The sequence below is a fragment of the Elephas maximus genome, chromosome 6 (genome assembly GCF_024166365.1).
Source record: "Elephas maximus indicus isolate mEleMax1 chromosome 6, mEleMax1 primary haplotype, whole genome shotgun sequence".
NCBI classification, from domain to species: domain Eukaryota; kingdom Metazoa; phylum Chordata; class Mammalia; order Proboscidea; family Elephantidae; genus Elephas; species Elephas maximus.
Genome location: NC_064824.1, coordinates 18019216 through 18038652, shown reverse-complemented (window position 1 = coordinate 18038652; position 19437 = coordinate 18019216). Strand labels below are relative to the sequence as shown.

The 19437-nt window shown below is 53.8% G+C and overlaps 1 protein-coding gene across 5 annotated transcripts in view; it reads left to right on the top strand.

Moving 5' to 3' along the window:
* GLI2 (GLI family zinc finger 2) overlaps positions 1-19437 on the top strand; it is a 352993-nt gene that overhangs the window by 310425 nt on the left and 23131 nt on the right. For all 5 annotated transcript variants that reach the window (XM_049889132.1, XM_049889129.1, XM_049889133.1 and 2 more), the window contains exons 4-6: positions 1149-1351; positions 4292-4477; positions 18589-18790. In XM_049889132.1, the coding sequence (XP_049745089.1) occupies positions 1149-1351; positions 4292-4477; positions 18589-18790 (591 nt within the window). The remainder of the gene's footprint in view (positions 1-1148; positions 1352-4291; positions 4478-18588; positions 18791-19437) is intronic.

Genomic DNA, 19437 nt, shown 5'->3' with positions numbered 1-19437 from the left:
CGGCACCCTTGTGAAATAGACACTGTTATCCCCATTTTACAGACAAGGTAACTAAGGCTTGGAGAGGTTGTGTTCCTTTCTCAGTGTGATCCACTGGTTCTAATCTAGGCTTGTGTGGTTCTAAAGCCCATGTTCTTTTCTTTCTACTATGTCAGATCACAGAGAGACTATTTTCTTAAGAATTAAAACTTGGTCAATTTGGTTCCTAGTGACTTAACTGATTTCACAGCAACGTGTCCAGAATGTCTGATTTTTTTTGAGTAGACAGCCTTGAAACACCACTAGATCCGCTGCCTCTACGCTCCAGGTCAGCAGACCTGCTGTGAAAGCCCTGTGGGTTGTGTTGAGCAGAGCAGGCTCCTCCTCGCGGGTGGACAGTTGGCTGCCACACCAGCCCAGCCCAGGCGGGACCAAGCCAGAGGCACAACTGAGCAGTGATGGAGTCTGAGGAGGAAGGGCCTATTCGCATCAGCAGGAATTCCATGCAAGGAGGGCTACAGCGATATTCCAGAACTTTCCATACAGCTTGCCATTTCAGTGTCATCTTGAATGCTGATCTCTGGCTTCACGGTTGACCCTGTGACTGACAACTTCACACCAATGACTGCCCCACTGGATGAGAAACCCCACTTGCAGGGCACCTCCCAACTCCTCTCTTTTTCTCAGTTCTCTTAGGAATATGAGCTCTTTGGGTTGCAACACCGATATTCATGTTTCCATGTTCTGTTTTCCATACGTGTTCATGGAATCCATTCATTCACTCACTTAACAAATATCTATTGAGCTCTTGCTCTGTGCTCAGCCCTGGTAGGCACGGGGGGAAACAGTGGTGACAACGCAGCCCTGTGAGGGGCCTGCCGAGCCTGTGGTCCAGCAGATCCAGTCACGTACACACAGACCCCATGCATCAGGCGTGGGGTGGGCGGGCCACTCCACCACGAAGAAGATTCATATATGCCTTCACCAGACTCTATGTGAATCCATCAAGGGGTGCTGATATATGAAATTAAAAAGTAGACATTGTTCTGGAACCTCTTCCTATGACAGTCAAGAGCTGTCCATGTTGGTTCTGGGTTCTTGGTGGGGTTCCCTGTGCACCCTCCAACAGGCGGGCAGCCCTTCTCAGGACCTTCCCTTTGTCTTCGCAGGCCTCCTACCCTGAGCGGCAGCCCTGTCATCTCTGACATCTCTTTGATCCGGCTTTCCCCACACCCTGCCGGCCCTGGGGAGTCCCCCCTGAGTGCCCCCCACCCGTACGTGAACCCCCATATGGAGCACTACCTCCGTTCTGTGCACAGCAGCCCCACCCTCTCCATGATCTCTGCAGCCCGGGGCCTCAGCCCCGCTGATGGTGAGTGGGGCCCAGGCTAGGAGGGTAGCTGGGTGCAGCAAGGGGCAGGTGGGAGGCCTGGGGGCTCCGTCAGGATCATCAGTCTCGTTAACTCTAACACTGCTGACTCCCCAGCCTCGTCACCTTGGAGAGTGACCAGGTTGGTGTCCAGCCCACCACCCCTGAACATTAATTAGGTTTTGTGGTAAATGAACGGTGAAAGTTGGGAGAATTTGGGGTCCACTGGTGTTTGCACTTTTTTGCATGCAATTCATGTGTGATTTACCGTAACAGTAATGGTAAGAGGCATCCTGTTTATTCAGGTAGGTCCTATCTTAGGTGAGGACCATTTGGTTACAATAAACTCAAGTCTGTAGAAGCCAGTGTTCAGTAAAGGGAGTGTTGTATAGGAATGATTCATGGACCCCAGAGCAGAAGGAAGGCAGGGCTGGTTGTCCTGGGGGGAGGAAGGTGTTAGCCATGAGTCCTGGTCCTCTCTGTCTCTGTCTCTCTCTTTGGGCCACATGGAGCCTACTGTGGCTTCCTGCTCTTTGCTCCCCTTGTAGGTCAACATAGGTGGCCTCTATGGCAGCCCCAGATCCCAAGGCTTCAAGAATGAACACCAGTGGCTCTGTGTCCCCAGTTTAGAGAGATGAGCTGGCCACCCCTAGGCCAATTAATTTGAGCCAGTGAGGGGTGGGATCCCTTGGTACAAATATGGCTTTCAATCTAAAATTTTCTACTTCTAGTGCCCCACCCCACAGTTACACATATGTGCACACATGCACACACTCACAGTGGACAGTGGCGAGCACATTTAGGAACCTGCCCAGCCTGTGCTGTCTTGGGAGGTGCACCCTCAGTCCCAGCAACGAGAAAGGCTTATCTGCTGTCCTGTGATCCCCTCCAAGCTTTGGTCACCTTGCCATTCCCATCCTCCAGAGCAACCGAGCTGAGCTGCATCTCCACGAAATATGCCCAGCTGCGGCCCCCGCTCTCAGCCAAGTCAGTTCCTGGCTGCAGGACCTTCACAAGGCCCACTCAGGACCCCTGTGGGGCAGAGGCTCTGAGAAGCATGGTCCCAGGGACTTGCTCCTCACCTGCTCTGTTCTTACCAGGTGATTGTGGACCCTTCGCCAGCAGGTCTGTGCCTTCTAGCTTGCAGGTGTGATCGTACACTGAAGCAGAGGGCCTGACTCAGAAGGTGCAGGCTGGAACTTCACAGGGAGAAGAAGGCTTGCAGCCTCGAAAGGCACTAGAAGTCTCCCTGAAGCTGGTGTCTTGTTGTCCAGCCCTGAGGTTTTTACTTAGTGTGGTCCTCATCAAAGAAGCCAGACATTGGTCAAAGCCAAGGGGCCTTACAGCACTGGCCCAGCATGTGGCTTCGTTCTAAGATGGCCCATAGGGGTTGGGACCCAGCCCTGAGCTCTGAGTGGACCCTGTGAGCGGCCTTGGCAGAACCATGGTGCCATGGAAGGGGTGTGCTGCCCAGTGCTGAGTGCCGAGCTGGCAGGGAATCACCATCTTGTGGAAAGTGGGCCAGCACTTTTCCACACCGCTTGTGATAACCTAGCTGGCAACAGGCTTACCTAAATGGAGCATGACGGGGGGCAAGTTAGACTCAAGATGCTGCTCAGGTGCTGACGCTTACCCCTGGCATCAGTGGCTGAATGGTGGTCCCAAAGAGATGTTCACCTCCGAATCCCTGGAAACTGTCTATTTGGAAAAGGGTCTTTGCAGATATAACTAAGGTAAAGATCTTGAGATGGGGAGAGTACCCTATATTATCCAGGTGGGCCCCAAATCCAGTGACAAGTGCCCTTATAAGAGACATACAGAGAAGGCAGACTCAGAAGAAAAGGCCATGAGAAGATAGGGGCAGAGACTGGAGCCAAGGAAGCCAGCAACCACCAGAAGCTAAAAGGAATGTCCTAGAGTCTCTGGCCCTGCAAACACCTGATTTCGGACTTCTGGCCTCCAGGACTTTGAGAGAATAAAATTCTGTTGTTTTAAGCGACCAAATATGTGGCAATTGGTTACAGCAGCAACAAGAAGCTAATACGGTAACAGACTTACTACAGAAGAGAAAGAACCTAGCATGGTGATGGGGCATGGACAGGATGGGCAGGGGGCTGGATGGTCAGCCTGGCTGGAGACCAGGGCCCCCTCTGCAGGTCCAGCAGGAAATGGTGAGGAAGAGGAGGAAGGTGGCAGCTTCCACTCTCTGGAATCTTCTGCCTGCTGAGCACATACGAGATCTCATTTGGTATTTGCCAAGACTAAACAGCACAGAAGCCTGGTCAGGAACTTTGGCTCTAGAGTTTTCAACCTTCAGTTGCTTCCCCAATGTCACACTGCCTGAAGGCAGGCCCCTGATGATGGAATTTCAACTTCCTTTCCTGTGTTCCTAAGCCCTGGGAGGGCCGAGGCAGACCGCCCTGGGGTTCTTCAGCTGCCAGGACGGGGAACAGCGTGGCCTTTGGCGGGCAGGTGCTTTGCCCACCAGGCCCCGGGCTCTTGGCCAGTGTCTCCCCAGGAATGTTCAGGCCGAGCCTAACCTGGAGCCCTAGCCTGGCGGCCATGCACCTCAATGTGCATCTCCTCTCTCCTTTGAAGAAAGACTCTGCTGGGCCTTAGATCTGTCCGCCTGGAGTGCTGGGCTTCTGTGGGGCCTGGGGGGCAGAGGTGGGGTTGTTTATGGATTTGAGGAAATGGAGGAGTGCGAGGCCTGGCTCTGGTCTCCCTCATCACCCAGAAACACCCCACCCCCTGCTAGCCCAGTAGGGCCCAGTGCAGTGAGATGCCTGGGCAGAGGGACCCCAGGGGCCCTGGTTGTGGGGAATGGGCAAGAGGGTCTTGGGGAGAGACCTTTGTCCAGGTGTGTGTTGCTCTTCTCTTTGGTGGCCAAAGATGCAATCACTGCCAGATTCTGACCACTTCCTGTCTCCCTCTCGCCCACAGTGGCACACGAGCACCTTAAGGAGAGAGGACTATTTGGCCTGCCCCCTCCAGGCACCAACCCTTCCGACTATTACCACCAGATGGCCCTCATGGCGGGCCACCCCACACCCTACGGGGACCTGCTGATGCAGAGCGGGGGCGCTGCAGGCGCGCCTCATCTTCACGACTACCTCACTCCGGTGGATGGTGAGTGCTGGGCTGGGGATCCCGCTGGGGTGGCGCTTCAGTGGGGAAGGGGGCAGGGAGCAGGACAGAAGACAAGAAGATGGATGGGGGAGGCTGGAGGGTGGGCACTGGGAGTGCTAAGGAGAGGCCTGGCTTGGCCTTGCTGTCTCTCTCTGGCCGCCTCACCTCACATTTACGTGAACTCCTTGAGCGCGGGTCCTGGTTCCCCAGAAAAGAGTTTTGTTGGGGAAGAGGACGCAGTCCTTGTGATGCCAGCCACAGATGGATGTCATTCCTGAGGGGAGGCGACTGCATGACAAAGAGGCATGACCAGAATGTGATCCCTGGGTCTGTCCCACCCTGTGTGGCTCCCCCAGGATGGTTTAGTCCAGGGTTAAGCACACAGCACAGGTATTAAATAGTGTCTTCGTTGATTATAACAGCTCTGTAAGTGCGCATGCATGAGCACATACACACTCGTTCACACACACGCACGTACTCTATCTCTTGTTCTCTCAGCATCTCAACACTCTGTGTACCTGGGCCACGTAGGACACCAGCAGGCAGTGAGGCTTGGGGCTCAGGTGAGGCTGTGTGCTGTACAGATTAGAAACCAAATGGATACAGTGCTTCTTTGGGCAGCACACACAGGCTGCCAAGGGTGTATCCAGACAGCTCATTCAATTGTCCGACTGCTCTGAGCAGGCCCACTGTCTTGGGGCCTGAGGGTGGCACCAGGCCAGCTAGGAGGTGGATGAGGCAGAGGAACATGGCCCCCCAAGGGCAGGAGCAGCCCCCTAAACAGGTAGGATTGTCCAGTTATTCACCAAACAAAAGCACCTGCTATGCATGAGTGCGTGTGTGAGTGCATGTGTGCATGCCTGCCTGCATGTGAGAAGCAGAGAGAATGAGAACAGACGTGTCTGCCTCTGTTTGGTGCCTTTATACACATTACCCTACAGAACTTGCGTTCTGAGGTTGGAATTGTTTTCCGTACTTTAAGATGAGCGAACTGGGATTGCAAACATTAAGTGATTTGGCCCAGGCTGTGCCTTGGGGTTTTCACACCTGGCTGTTTGTTACTGTTATCATCTGCTCTCCCTCGGGCACGCTGCCTCCAGTCCAGGCAGCACAGTACCCTGACAAGCCCCAGGAGCCATGGCCTGAAGGGGATCCTTGGTCCTGTGGCCTCAAGGAGAGGCAGGTGGACCCGAGGAGCAGCAGAGAGACTGTGCCAGGGGAGGAAGTGAAGTGGAGGTGGGGAGGGCCTGGGTCCCACACCTGGCCATGCCGTGACCTGGCTTTGGGAGCCGAGTCTGGGCAGGGGGAGGGGGCGATACCCAGCCCCTTGCAATATGTAGACTTAGCTTAGTGCCTGCAATACAGTAGGGACCCCCTTCTCTGTCCATCTGTCTTTTTTCTTCTTTCAAATCTGCTTCCTCTTACAAGACTCTCTCCATATTGGCACCACTGTCCACCTCGGTGCTTAACCCCCGTGCCAGCAATTCCCTCCAGACACCTTGTTCTTGACATCTCCCCAATTCACCTGCCCCCAGGCCTGTCACATCTGGCCTGTCAGTGCTCTCAGACCATCCAGCTATCTGCAACATTTGCTTCACTATCGCACAGCTCAGGCCGCCATCAGCTCCCATCCTGCCATCAGCCCTGCGTGGCCCCCATCATCCTCAGGGGGAATCCAGACTCTCTTGTGCCTCACACAACCCTGAATGGCTTTGCCTCAGCATTTATTCCAGCCTTTGTTCCCCACCTGAACACCGCACGTCAGCCACGTTCTGCTCTCCTTCTGCTTCCTGGGCCCACGTCCTCTGCTCTGGGGGCCTTGGCAGGTTCTCTCTGCCTAAAATGCCATTCCCCACAGGCTGGCCAGGCTCATTCCTGTGGTCTGCTAGGACTCATACCAGCCACCACTTCTCCCACGACATCGTCCCAGGTCCAGCCCAGGCTGTCTTAGCACCACTTTTGGGGGCTCTTGCATCTCCGTGACCCACCAGCAGGACCTGAGGCTGATCACACATCATTATGTATAACCAGATATTGAGCCCCGTGGGGCCTGGAGCATGTCTGGCATGGAGTATGCCCTCTGTGCTAGTGTGATGGGTGGGTGGGTGAGTGAGTGAGTGAGCGGTTATACAGATGGATGAGTGAGTGAGTGAGTGAGTGGATAAGTGGGTGGGAGAGCAATGGAGTGGACGGGTGAGTGGGTGGGTAGGTGAATGGGTGAGTGAGTGGCAGTTATAAAAGAACCTGGAATAGAGGCAAACTAACTAGGGAGGTAACTGCTGGAGAAGCAGCTGGCGTTTGCAGGGAGCCTGGCAGGGAGGGACTGGGGAGCAGGAACTTTGTTCCTGGCCACCACTCAGCATTTGGGGGTGTCTGGGAGTGAGACTCTCTCAGAGACCTTGGGAGGTGGAGGAGTAAGGAGGGTGAGCTCACCAGTGGGCATGTGCTGCGGCCAGCTCACGTCACTGGCTGCGGAACTCATCATGTCTGCAGGGATCCTGTCCCAGCACCGGCAGCAAGGGAGGAGCCTGCCGTTTTTGCTCCCAGTCTTGGGAACTTGCCTGGCTTTAGGACGCAGTGGGAAGTGCCACCAGATTCCGGAGTTGGCCTGAGCAGGGCTGTGAGTTTCTCGGGCTGAGGCCTGGGGACAGGGGTGGATGTTCCGTAACCCTCATGGATTTCAGGAGCAGATTGTTCCATTCCCTTTGTTCTCACTCCGTTCCAATTTAAGGAAGTTGGAGCAGCCAAGCAGCAGCTCCTCTTTGTCACTACTTGACAGTTTTCAAACAAGTTTAGACTAGAACCAGAACCTTCGCCTCAGCTTTTAAAATATTTTGAAATTACATTGGTGAGTATGATGTCACTGAGCTGTATACTCACGTGGTACAGTGGAGCTCTGGTGGCACAGTGGTTAAGAGCTTGGCTGCTAACCAAAAGGTCAGCAGTTCAAGTCTATCAGCTGCTCCTTAGAAACCCTATGGGGCAGTTCTACTCTGTCCTATAAGGTTGCCCTGAGTCGGAATCGACTTGAAGGCAACAGGTTTCGTTTTTGTTTTTTATGGTAAGCGGTTACAGTGGCAAAGATATTGTTATATGTATTTCACCACAACACTTTTTTTTTTTTTTTTAAAGTTTTGGGCATTCCCGCTCAACTCCGATGCCTGTGTGGATGCATCTTTAGGAGACTCTTGACCTGGGGGTTAGTCAGGAAGAGCACGCTGCTAGTGCTCCTGGCCCGGGTCCTCGCTCGGCTAAGCCCAGCCATGGCTCCCAGTGTCACCCAGGCCAGCTGCACAGGTCTGCGAACAGCCCACACAGGAAAGGATGGAGTGGGCCTTCCCACTGTGTTCCTTTCTTTTTTTTCCATTTTGACCTGATATTTATTGTGCTTTTACAACATGTCATTTTTGGTTTAGAAACCATGATTAGTTTTCCAACATTAACTCAAAAGCATGGAAAATAAAACCCACCTACTTTCTATTAAACACCCAGCAACTATGGCTCCTCGCCCTCCTGCCCAGGCTGGGGAGGCCAGAGGGGAGCAGTTGGGCAGACGCTTTATTGTGGGGCAGCAGTGGTGCCTGCCTGGGTTCGCACCCCACACACGTCCCCTGCACTGCCCCAAAATACAACAGAAATGGTGCAGACCCAAGCCTCCGTTCACAGTGCTCTCACAGAGAGCCTTGTGCAGGCCGTCTCGGGGCCCAGGCCAGCCCAAGGGGCAGGAGACCACCCTGCAGGAGGGTCCTGCCTTTCTCTGAAGACCACGTGTGCTCAGGTCAGGCAGCTGCCTGTTAGTATGACCGTGAACTTGTGAGCTCCATGCAGGTGCAGGGGCGTGGGGGCGTCTCAAGAGCTTATGGTAGTCAGGGGGACTGCATCTCTCTCTCATTCACACACACACACACACACAACACACACACACATTCATTTGGTAGATATTTATTGAGCACCTGCTGTGTTCCACCACTACCTCTCTGTCTGTCTGTCAAAACGTGGTGGCCTATGTGTTGCTACAATGCTGAAGTTACGCCACCGGTATTTTGAATACCAGCAGGGTCACCTGTGGTAGACAGGTTTCAGCAGAGCTTCCAGACTAAGACAGACTGGGAAGAAAGGTCTAGGTAATCTACTCCTGAAAAGTAGCTGATGAAGACCCTGTGAATCCCAAGAGAAGATTGCCTGATACAGTGCTAGGTGAGCCCCCTAGGTTGGGAGGCACTCCGAATGCACAGTGGCCGCCACAGCGGACTCCAGCATACCAACAATTGTAGGATGGCACAGGGCCAAGCAGCACTGTGTTCTGTTACACGTGGGGTCGCCATGAATGAGGCCCAACTTGACAGCAGCTAACAATAACAACACCTCTGTGCTGAGCACGAGGGACACCACAATGTGCAGAATGCCCACGATTTAGGGGGTGCTCTGCGCCTCCCCTGCCTGGGGGGAGTATAAGCTCCTTGGACTGCAAGAAGGTCCATCCTGACCTGCACCCCACTACCCGGCCTCCGATCTCAGCACCTTCCTTTCATGTTCTTGTGCACCGGCACAGCCACAAGACAGGAGGTGGAGCAGTGGGGGTGAGAACCTTCCAGAGAGGCTTTGAATGTCAAGCTGAGGAGGGGAGACAGGACCTCCCAGCAGTGAGGCAGCCTGAGCAGAGCAGAGAACCTGGTGAGAAGGTGTTTGTGAAGGCTGCCTGAATCCACATCCCATAGAGCAGCACCTCAGACCCACTCATCTGCAAACTACATCCCAATTTTTACCCTAGCCAGATGCCATCTGCCACAGTTATTGATTTTATATTTCCAGTAGTCTCTTCTTTTAGGGTTCTATAGATTGATATAAGTAGAACTTTACATCTCTTCCTCAACTGGAAAACCTGATAATGTCTGAAGGTGTTGCTGTCCTCATCAAGCCTGAAATAGTCTCACTGGGATCATGTGTACGTCTGACATCTAGGAAAACACTACCAAACCAGTGACTATCGAGTTGCTCCTGACTCATGATGACCCCATGTGTGTCAGATCAGAGTAGAAGTAGGTTTTCCATGGCTGTGATCTTTTGGAAGTAGATTGCCAGGTCTTCCTTCCAAACCACCAACCTTTTAGTTAGTAGCCAAGTGCTTGACTGCGCTATACAAGGATCCCTGGTAGAGCAGCAGTTAAGCACTCTGCTGCTAACCAAAAGGTTGGGAGTTGAAACCCACCTAGCCACTCCAGAGGAGAAAGACCTGGCGATCTGCTCCGGTAAAGAAAATCGTACGGGGCAGTTCTGCTCTGTCACACGGGGTCACTGTGTGTCGAAAATCAACTCGATGGCCTCCAGCAACAACAGGGACTCCTACAGTTGTGGGGAAAGGCAGGCAGGCAGAGGGGCTGACAAAACCTACACCAAACTCTTCACTCCTCCCAGGGCCAAAGGCCAGAATGTGGAGGGACACAGGGCGTTTCCCACGGCTCCGAGAAAGCCAGTCTACCTAGGCCAGGAGCACCGTGGGGCTTCTAGCCGCTGGGGGCTTGTTTCCTGGTGTTATTAAAGGAGGCCTGATTTATGGCAGGACATGTGAGGAGCGATGCTGTATCCGAAGTAAATAGATACCCAGGCTGGTGATCCCAGGTTATCAGTCTGCCGAGGGTTCTCTGGAGAGCGGGGGAATCCACCGTTTGTCACCAGGGCCTAACATGGAATGCCCTTGTATTATTGTCGAATATTGGTGATTTAGCTGCAGAGCGACAGCAGCCACAGCCCCCCACCCACCCCGACTCCCACTGCGTTGAGAAGATTGAAGTGTTTCCGATTGAAGCGTTGTCTGTTTAGCGCCCATATTTCCTCCGAGCTGTATATTTTATTGTCATATTGACACTAATTTGACTCGGGTGTCACCTCAGTTCCGACGCTGTTCTTTATGCAGCCGGCAGTTCCAGGGGATTTTTCAGAAACCAATTACATTGATCACACCACAGAGAGGCACAGAGGAGCCCGAGAGGGGCTGCCAGCAGGCCCTAGCCTTTGGGCAGGAGGGGAGACTGAGGCAGAGGAGACCAGGTTGCAGGTCCTAGAGGGGCACGGGGACAGGACTACTTATGCAGACACTGGGCTGAGTGGCTTCCTTGGGTCATTTGTGGAAAACTTCATAAACAGTCCTGTGAGACCCGAGTCAGATGAAGGGCCTGAGGCCCAGAGCCCAACGTGTGTCTATGTCATGTAACTGGGACATGGTGCTGGGAGGCCTCAACCCCAAGCCCTTTGGCTTCGAAGCCCAGGCTGTCTCTACTTGGTAAGGAAGGCAGCCTGATGTTGGGGGTAGGGCTATGACAGCTAGGCATGGGGAGTAGGTTACGGCCCTCTAGATGGGATTTCCTTAGAGCAGCCTTGGTGAGTCTAGCAAATACCTGGGCAGGGGAGTTGGGCCATGTAGGGAGTGCTCCATTAACCAGAGCACTCACTGACCAGTGAGGATTCAGGGCACAGGAGCCCGGTCCCAGGGCATGTGCTGCTGTCCCCCAGGAAGGTGCATCCCAGCCTCAAGCTGAGGACAGCATTTGGCACATGGAAGGCTCCTGGGATAGGACACACCCTCAGCTGCCGGTGCCAGCACCAGGCCCACCCAGGGTCCTTCCCACTCCCTCCTGACCGTCAGCCCAGCTCTGGGTCTACAGTCAGCCCGATGGAGCGGGATGGTATGGCTCTGGAGAATCCACAGCCCTGGTGCCCCAGGAACCCTGTAGGGAGGGAGGGCGGTCCTTCCTCCATGCCTGCCTGCCCATGGTGTTCTTATGGTCCTTATGGTTACAAGCCCATGCCCACCTGGAGGTGGCTGCTGTTGACCCATCTTCCAGATGAAGAACTAGCTCAGAGAGGCTCAGCAACTTACCAAAGTCCCCCAGTTCAGAGGGGGTGACAGGCAGGGTGGGAACCTGGTCAGCCTGGGTCCAGGGCCCACACTGGTGCCTCTGCATCCTGGAGCCTTCCTCCTGGGCCCTCCGAGAACACCTAGCATAACTACTGACAGAGCACCCAGGGCATCATGCCTGCTACTGCCAGGTACCATTTCCATCCCCCCATGGACAATGAGCTTCATGAGGGCAGGTCTGAGTGTCCTCCTGGCTTGTAGTCCCACGATGTCCCCAGTGCTGCACAGGGACTGATGTATGAATGAGTGAAACATCAGAGAACAAGACAAAGGGCCAGTGGATGGAACAGAAGTCCAGATGCAAGGAACGACAGGACCTGGCGCACCCAGGGCAACGGTGGGCGGCGGCAGCTGTGTGCAGGGTGGGCCGCAGCCTTGCAGACCCCAGCAGGTGACGGACATTAGAACAGGCACAACCACAGATGAAAGGACTCGACGGCTGCCAGTTCCGGGTCATAAATCACGGGAGAAGCCATGGGAAATGAGAGCCGGGCTTTTCTTCTATTTAGTAATTTATCAGGGGAAGAGGCACATTAATAAACATATTTCCCTTGAGGTGTGGGAAGAACAGAGCTGAACATCACTGTCGGATTTGGCCTGTTTCCACTTGTTGGGGGCACACAAGAGGGGAGGAATCCAAATACTAGCAGCAAAATCTTTTTTTTCAATGTGTTACAAAAATGCATGTGTGTTACTTTATATGATATTATATCTTTTCACCTTTCATATTTTCCCATTCGCCACTCGTTTAGTAAGTAAGAGGAGTGTCCTGGAGGATTGGCTTTTGTATCTTATTTGGAATTTTCCTTAAAGTGAGGACCGGCAAGGAGTGAACTCAGTAAACAAGAACTTAGAAGCTGAGAGGAAGCCTGGTGAGCCGGCAGATGAGTGAGCGTTTAGTGGCAGGTGTGCTCCAATGTGGCCCAGCCGCCTTTCCCAGACTTAGTGTCCTCCACTGCATTATGGCTCCCCCTGACTGCCTCCCCCCCAGCCCCACCAGATGCTTCTAGCTCCTAAAGAAGTGGTATTGTTAGCTGCCGTCTGCCGTCTAGTTGGCTCTAATTCATGGCAACCCCATGTACAACAGAACAAAATATCCCAATCCCATGCCACCTTCATGATCGTTGGCATGCTTGAGTCCATTGTTGCAGCCACTGTGTATTTTTTATGCCTTCCAACTGAGGGTGCTCATCTTCCAGCACTATATCGGACAATGTTCTGTAAGGTTTTCCTTGGCTGATTTTCCGGAGGAGATTGCCAGACCTTTCTTCCTAGTCTGTCTTAGTCTAGAGGCTCTGCTGAGCCTGTCCACCATGGGTGACCCTGCTGGTACTTGAAATACCAAAGGCAGAGCTTTAGCATCACATCAACACGTAAGCCAGCACAGTCCGACCAGCTGACAGCCGGGTGGTGGCTATTTTCATCAGCAGTCACTGTGAGTGTCTGCGCTCTCCGCCCCCCTCTGCATGTTCTCGGTTCTCCCAACAAGTCTGCAAGACAAGCTGGGCTGTCTCCATTGTGTACACCAGGAAAGGGAGGCTGAGAAGTTACAGAATGTGCTCCAAAGCAAGTTGGCAGGTCTGGTGTGGCCAGCCAACGCAGGTCTTCACCTGAGTTTCCCATCACGTGTGTCTACCCATCACAGCCTCTGGGCCCCCAGGGGAGCCTTCCTTGACCCTCTCCCTGCAGCTGTGCCTCCCCCAAGACCCCTTTCCTCCCTACCCCGGCAGAGGCAGTGTGGACGGGTGGTTTATTTGCCTGGCTTCCAATCCCAGTTTCACCACTTCTCCTGGCTCTGTGGCCTTAGGCCAGCTACTTAACCTCTCTGTGCCTTTGTTTTCATTTTCTCATGGGTAGAATGAGGATAATAATAAACAACAAGAACAAAACAGTTGATGTCGAGTCAGTTCTGACTCATGGCCACCCCCAGTGTTGCAAAGCAGAACTATGCTCCATGGGGTTTTCTTGGCTGTGACCTTCCAGATGTAGGTCTCCCGGCCTTTCTTCTGCAGCACCACTGAATGGGTTCAAACCGCCAACTTTCTGGTTAGTAATCAAGCACTTAACCATCTGCTCCACCAGGGATTCTTGAGGAGAGCAGTAATCCCTTCTCTATAGGGTACTTGTGAAGATTAAATTAGCTAATTAAGTGCTTAGAATAGTGCATAGCACATGCTAGGCACTCAGTGAATACTAGCTTCAGTGACCACTGTTCTGCTGTCCCCCAGCATGTCATGCTCATGCCATTTAGTGGATACCTGGCACATCCCACTTGGAGGTCATCACTGAGCCAGCTGTTGGAGCATTGGGGATATACTGGTGGGGCTGTGGAGAACTCGAGCCTTTATGCGTGAAGACAGGAGAGATAGAAGCAACCAGGTAACCACACAAGTTGAGCTCACCATGATGGCTTTTGTTTGCAGAGAGGTCTGCAGCTGTGTGAGCAAATGAGGGAGGAGCTGACCAACTCTGGGGAGGTCAGGGAAGCTTCCTGGAGAAAGGAGTGACTCAGCTGAGGTCAGAGTGCAGTGAGGAGGGAATGGCATGTCAGGAGGAGAAGGCACACAAGCAAAGGCACTGTGCAGGGCAGGCAGCCTAGAGGAGGGCCAGTGTGGCTGGAGCAGAGCGGGGGAAACGGGGCAAGATGAGGCTGGAGTGGCAGGTTGCATCGGCTGTGCTAAGGACTCTGGCCTTTTTTCCTGAAAGCAACGGGAAGCTTTGGAAAGTCTTAAGGGGGACAGTGACATGAACCAATTTGCAATTTAAAAAGTTTTCTGCACCCAGTGTAGACAGTGGATTGGACAGCAGTTAGTGAAGGGGTCTCTGGAATGTTCCAGCTAGGCTGGGCTGGTAAGTTGAGAGAAAGGGGACGTGGTGAGGTGTTCAGGAACAAACATCTGCAGGCCTGGGTGAGGTGAGGGGAAGGGTCAGCCTTCTGTCACAGGTCGGGGGCCCTTGCCGAGCTGGGGAGCTGCTGGAGGGGCCAGGCAGGTTCAGATCAGCAGTGGTGCCCTGCGTGTTGAATTAGGTTTGCCTTTGACCTGCAAGAGGAGGTACCACATAGCCTGATTGCTTTATAAAGTTTGTATGGCAGTCTCCATAAAGTTCATTATTTGCAGTCACTTATGTTGGGGGGAGGGGTTGCAAAGGCTGTTTTTTGGTGAGAGGGCATCTTCCTGGCCCCCACCCTGGGCCCACCACTCTTAAGATACCATATAGACAATGAGGACATGGAGTCCCCAGAAAATCCACATGTCAGGGCTCCGCTGGACCCAAGTTCAAATCCTGCCTCTGTGGTTCCAAGACCTTAGCGCCCCACTAAACTCCTCAAAAGCCTCATTTCCTTATTTGCAAAGCTGGGTTTGATTGGGGGATAATGGTAGCTGTTAAATAAGACCAAATCAAACCCATTGCCATCAAGTCAATTTCCACTCATAGTGAGCCTACAGAACAGAGTAGAACTGGAGCGGCTGATGGATTCGAACTGCCGACTTTTTGGTCAGCAGCCGTAGCTCTTAAGCACCAGGCCACCAGGACTCCATTAAATGAGACGGTGAGTCCAAATGTCACTAAATGGTTACTAAATCTCTCAAGAATTCAGAAGGACACCCTTCTGCAAATACTGAACCAAGGCACATGCTGCCTCCTGTTGCTGACCACGGAGGACGTGTCCGTGCCGCATGGGGTCCTCGTTCAGTGTTCAGTTACACCTGCAGCGCAGCATGGCTCCGGTGCCGGCGGGGCCGTGGGTTTGCGCCCTCAGGCGCTGAGGGCCCGCCCCCTCGGGCGCTGAGGGCCCGCCCCCTCGGGCGCTGAGGGCCCGCCCCCTCGGGCGCTGAGGGCCCGCCCCCTCGGGCGCTGAGGGCAGGGCACAGGGTAGGCCACCATGTGTTCTCGGGTCTGGGGCTGGCAACAGAAGGCGGCCTTGTCCGAGTAAGTGAGCTGCTGGCCTGGACACCCGTCTGTGGGCAGAGCGAGCCAGAGTCACAGAAAGCATTTATGTGGAGGAATCCTGAAAGGGATAGAGGTGATGGTTGTGCAGCATGATGAAGGTAATTAATGTCACTGGATGGTACCTGTAAAAATGTTGTCATGGCAAATGTTTTGTTAGATACATCTTTAAAAACCCACTGCCATCGAGTCGATTCGAACTCATAATGGCCCTATAGGACAGAGTAGAACTGCCCCATAGAGTTTCCAAGGAGCGCCTTGCAGATTCGAACTGCTGACCTCTTGGTTAGCAGCCGCAGCACTTAACCACTACGCCACCAGGGTTTCCAAGATATATCTTTACCACAATTTAAAAAAAAAAAAAATTAATTTTGAGAAATTCTTTCCCCCCCCAAAAAGCATCTGGGAGCAGCGTCTGCGTACCCACTGTAGCTCTACTTACTAAAGGAGTGTAAGCCCCAGTCCTCAGCCCTCAGTGCTCAGCAAAGTAACAGACCACCAAAAATGAAAATGTAGCTGGCAGGGGTGCTCAGAAAGAAAGCGTTCTGGTTAACTCAACTTTTTCTTCCAACTGGGGGCTTTTCTAAAAGCTCTTCACCCCTTTTGTTGAACATCTTTTCCAAAGCCTATTGGACCCATGCACGTTACAACTCTAGGCCGTTCAGAACGTAAAAGCTACCTTCACTGCCATCATCCATCTGGTCGTAACCCCCCAAAATTGGCGGAGAACTGTTTCTGAGTTCAAGTCACTGAAGTTCTGAGTCTCAGAGAGGTTAAGTAATTTATGCTGATCTGGGGCTTGGGCCAGCCTCAGAGCCCGCACCGGCCCCTGCACCCAGGCTGCCCGTCTACTTGCTGTGGGACTTGGACAAGCCCCTCCCCTCCGGCCTCAGATCCCCCCACCCCCACCCCTTGCCCACAACAGACGCAGTTAAGAAAGAAAACACCAGAAGCCCCGTTGGGCTGAGGATTCTGGGACCCCCTCTCTCAGCAGCCCAGAGAGGTGTTTCTACCTGTGGCCCAGCAGTCAAGGGGTTCCCCAGGGTCCCCAGGACTTTCTGGGTGTGCTACAGGCACTCAGGCTTTTCCTTTTTCTGATAAAGCTGACCTTCGGGGGCCGGCCAAGGCTGGGAGAGGCAGAGCTGGGTCTCCCACAGGCTCTGGCATAGCCCCTGCTGGCTGTGGGAGACCCTGCTGTGATGCAGCTATGTGGGCACAGTGATGTGCAGGTTTCCTCAGCTATCCTGTGGCTCCATGTGCCACACCTGCCCAAATGTGCCCTGGACCTTCCAGGGGCAGCGGCACTGTGGGAGGCTCCGAGACTCACCTCATCACCCCTGCCCGCTGCCCCCTGCTCCGGAGGCCCCAACACAGACATAATTAGGAGTCGCCCTGCTGTCAGCACTCAGTGTGGCATTGACAGAGTAGTTTGAATCCTGAAGGAGCCATGTGGACAGCACGGGGTGGCCAGGGCCAGGCAGACCAGTGGTCACGCTGCCTGTCATCACCCTAGAGAAGGGGGAGAGACCTGAGCGGGGTCTGAGCAGGTCGAGCAGGCAGAGGGTGAAAATCGGGCACTGCGAGTCTGGGAACACTGGAGTGGGGCTGGGCCAGGTGCTTCAGCAGCCAGGGAGTCTGAGTAGCTGTGAGAGTCGTCTAGGGCCAGCCCCTCAACTCCTGTAAGAAAAGATTTCCCACACTACCTCTGGAAGCTGGAGGCCAGGATGGCGGAGAAGGTGGGCAAGGTGGGGGACAGAGGAAGAGGCTAAGACCTCCCATGCAGGTACCCTGAGCAGTTCTGGTGGCCACACTCGTGCAGGCTTCTTCACGCGTCGCCTTATTCACGTGTCACGGCAGCCCCAGGAGGGCGGCACTATCGTTAGATGATCTCAGGGAGGTGAAATAACCGTTCCACAGTGGACCTGGGCAGGGCAGACACCTTGTGTGTGGAGAGTCATCCAGCCATGCTGCCAGGCCATTTCTAGGCCACGTGGTTGTCCAGAGGAGAGACCCTGGTTGGGGCAGAGGATGGAGGTGTAGGGTGGAGCAACCTGGAGCCACCATGGGAGACCCCATGGCTCTGGGGCACAGGGAACCCTGGTCTGGGGCAGTGCCTCTTCCTTATGTATGTGTGGGGTGGGACGAGGTGGGCTAAGGGTGAGAGCAGATAGGGCAGGGTAGGGTGTGTGTGTGTGTGTGTGTGTGTGTGTGTGTGTGGCAACTGGTCCCCAGGGCCTTGGGCCACCTCAGAACTGCAGGTCCTCAAAGTGGCAGAGCTTTGTGCTACATACTCGGGCTGCTTCTTGCTGCCGCTCCTTGAGTCCGACCCATCTCATCACAGTAGGTTCTGGAGGGCGGCCACCCAGGCCCCTGCTTGGCGAATACCCTGTCAGAGGGTGTTCAAGTGGTTATCCTCATTACAACACAACTGCACTCCATGACCTGAAACACTGTGCTGCATGTCTGTCCTCCCTGTGGCTTAGCCACACGATTGAACCCTACAACAGTGAGAGCAAGTGAATTATACCCCACACACCAGCATGGACAAGCCCCACCAACTACAGTGCTGGACGCAAGGAGCCAGATATGGAAGGGCATTGGTAATCCCCTTTATGTAAAGCTCAACAACCAGCCACACTAAGCGGCGGTGTTAGCAGTCAGGACAGAGGCTGCCTTGGGTGGGACTGGCAGGGACAGAGGGCCTCGTGGGCACTAGCCACTCTCTGCCTCCTGACCTGGAGCTGTTTTCATGGGTGGATTCACTTTGTGAAAGGCACCAAGCCTTTTACTCATGAGGTGTGCACTTTTCTGTCACACCTTAGCGCTGCTGGGTTCTAGCCCAGGTCTCTACCTACCTGATGGTAAAGACCAAGGTGTATGCCCAATGCTGTACTCACTCACCACGCTTCTTACATGCACTTCTCAAGTCATCGCCACACCTGCCTGGATCAACCTCATTTTACAGATGAGTGAACTGAGGCTGAGAGAGGCTCCATATGTTACCCCAGAGCCCACAGCTGGAGCATGGCAGCACTGTGACTCTGTTAGACCGCATCTCAGGTTCCTCCTGTCGCCCATCCACCAATTCTCCTTCTCCTGCCTCCCCCTCCTCCACCCACACATGCGTACACACATACACACACTCACATGTCCGCACACATGTACCTGCACCCACACGTGCACACACATACACGTGTGCACATCAGGTGACGCTAACATGCTTTGTGCTTGCTGCTCCCTCCAGTGTCTCGCTTCTCCAGCCCACGGGTGACTCCCCGACTGAGCCGCAAGCGGGCGCTGTCCATCTCGCCGCTCTCAGACGCCAGCCTGGACCTGCAGCGGATGATCCGGACCTCCCCCAACTCACTGGTGGCCTATATCAACAACTCCCGCAGCAGCTCGGCGGCCAGCGGCTCCTACGGGCACCTGTCGGCAGGTGCTCTCAGGTAAGCCTGGCCTCTGGAGAGGGCTGAGTTGGGAGCAGGGCTTCCAACCTGTTTGTGGTTCAAACCCCTGCTGAGAATTTGCGTTTCTAATGAGTTCCCTGTTGAGAATTTGCATTTCTACCCCAGGTATACTGAATCAGAATCTACATTTTAACAAGCTCCCCCTGGTGATTCTTAGGTATAACCTCATGGGAACTCGTTAGACATGCGAATTCTCAGCAGGGGTTTGAAGCCCTGGTTGGGAGCTGAGTGGGGCTGAGCGGGCGGGTCTGTCTTGGTGGGTGCTTTCACCCTGAGGAGGAAGATAGGACTTGTTGCATTTGCGAATTGACATACTTGCTTTTCTTTTCCATAAATTCAAAACCAGTGATAATGAAATTCAAATAGTTCACTTATGCCTACCTTTGGGTACATTTTCACATGCTCAATACTTATCCCCCAAACACAATTTCCGATGTGAAAATGGCATTTCCTGCCCTGTCATGTCGATCCAGTCGTGAAATCAAAGGGGAATCTGACTTGAAGAGTGGCTTTTCTGGAGTTTTGGTGGGGCTCGTGAGTGGCCAGGCTGTGACCAGCATCAAATGCACACAGGTGTGAAGGGGCTTGGCCAGGTTCTCTCAGCCAGTCTCTGAACTGGTGGTGGC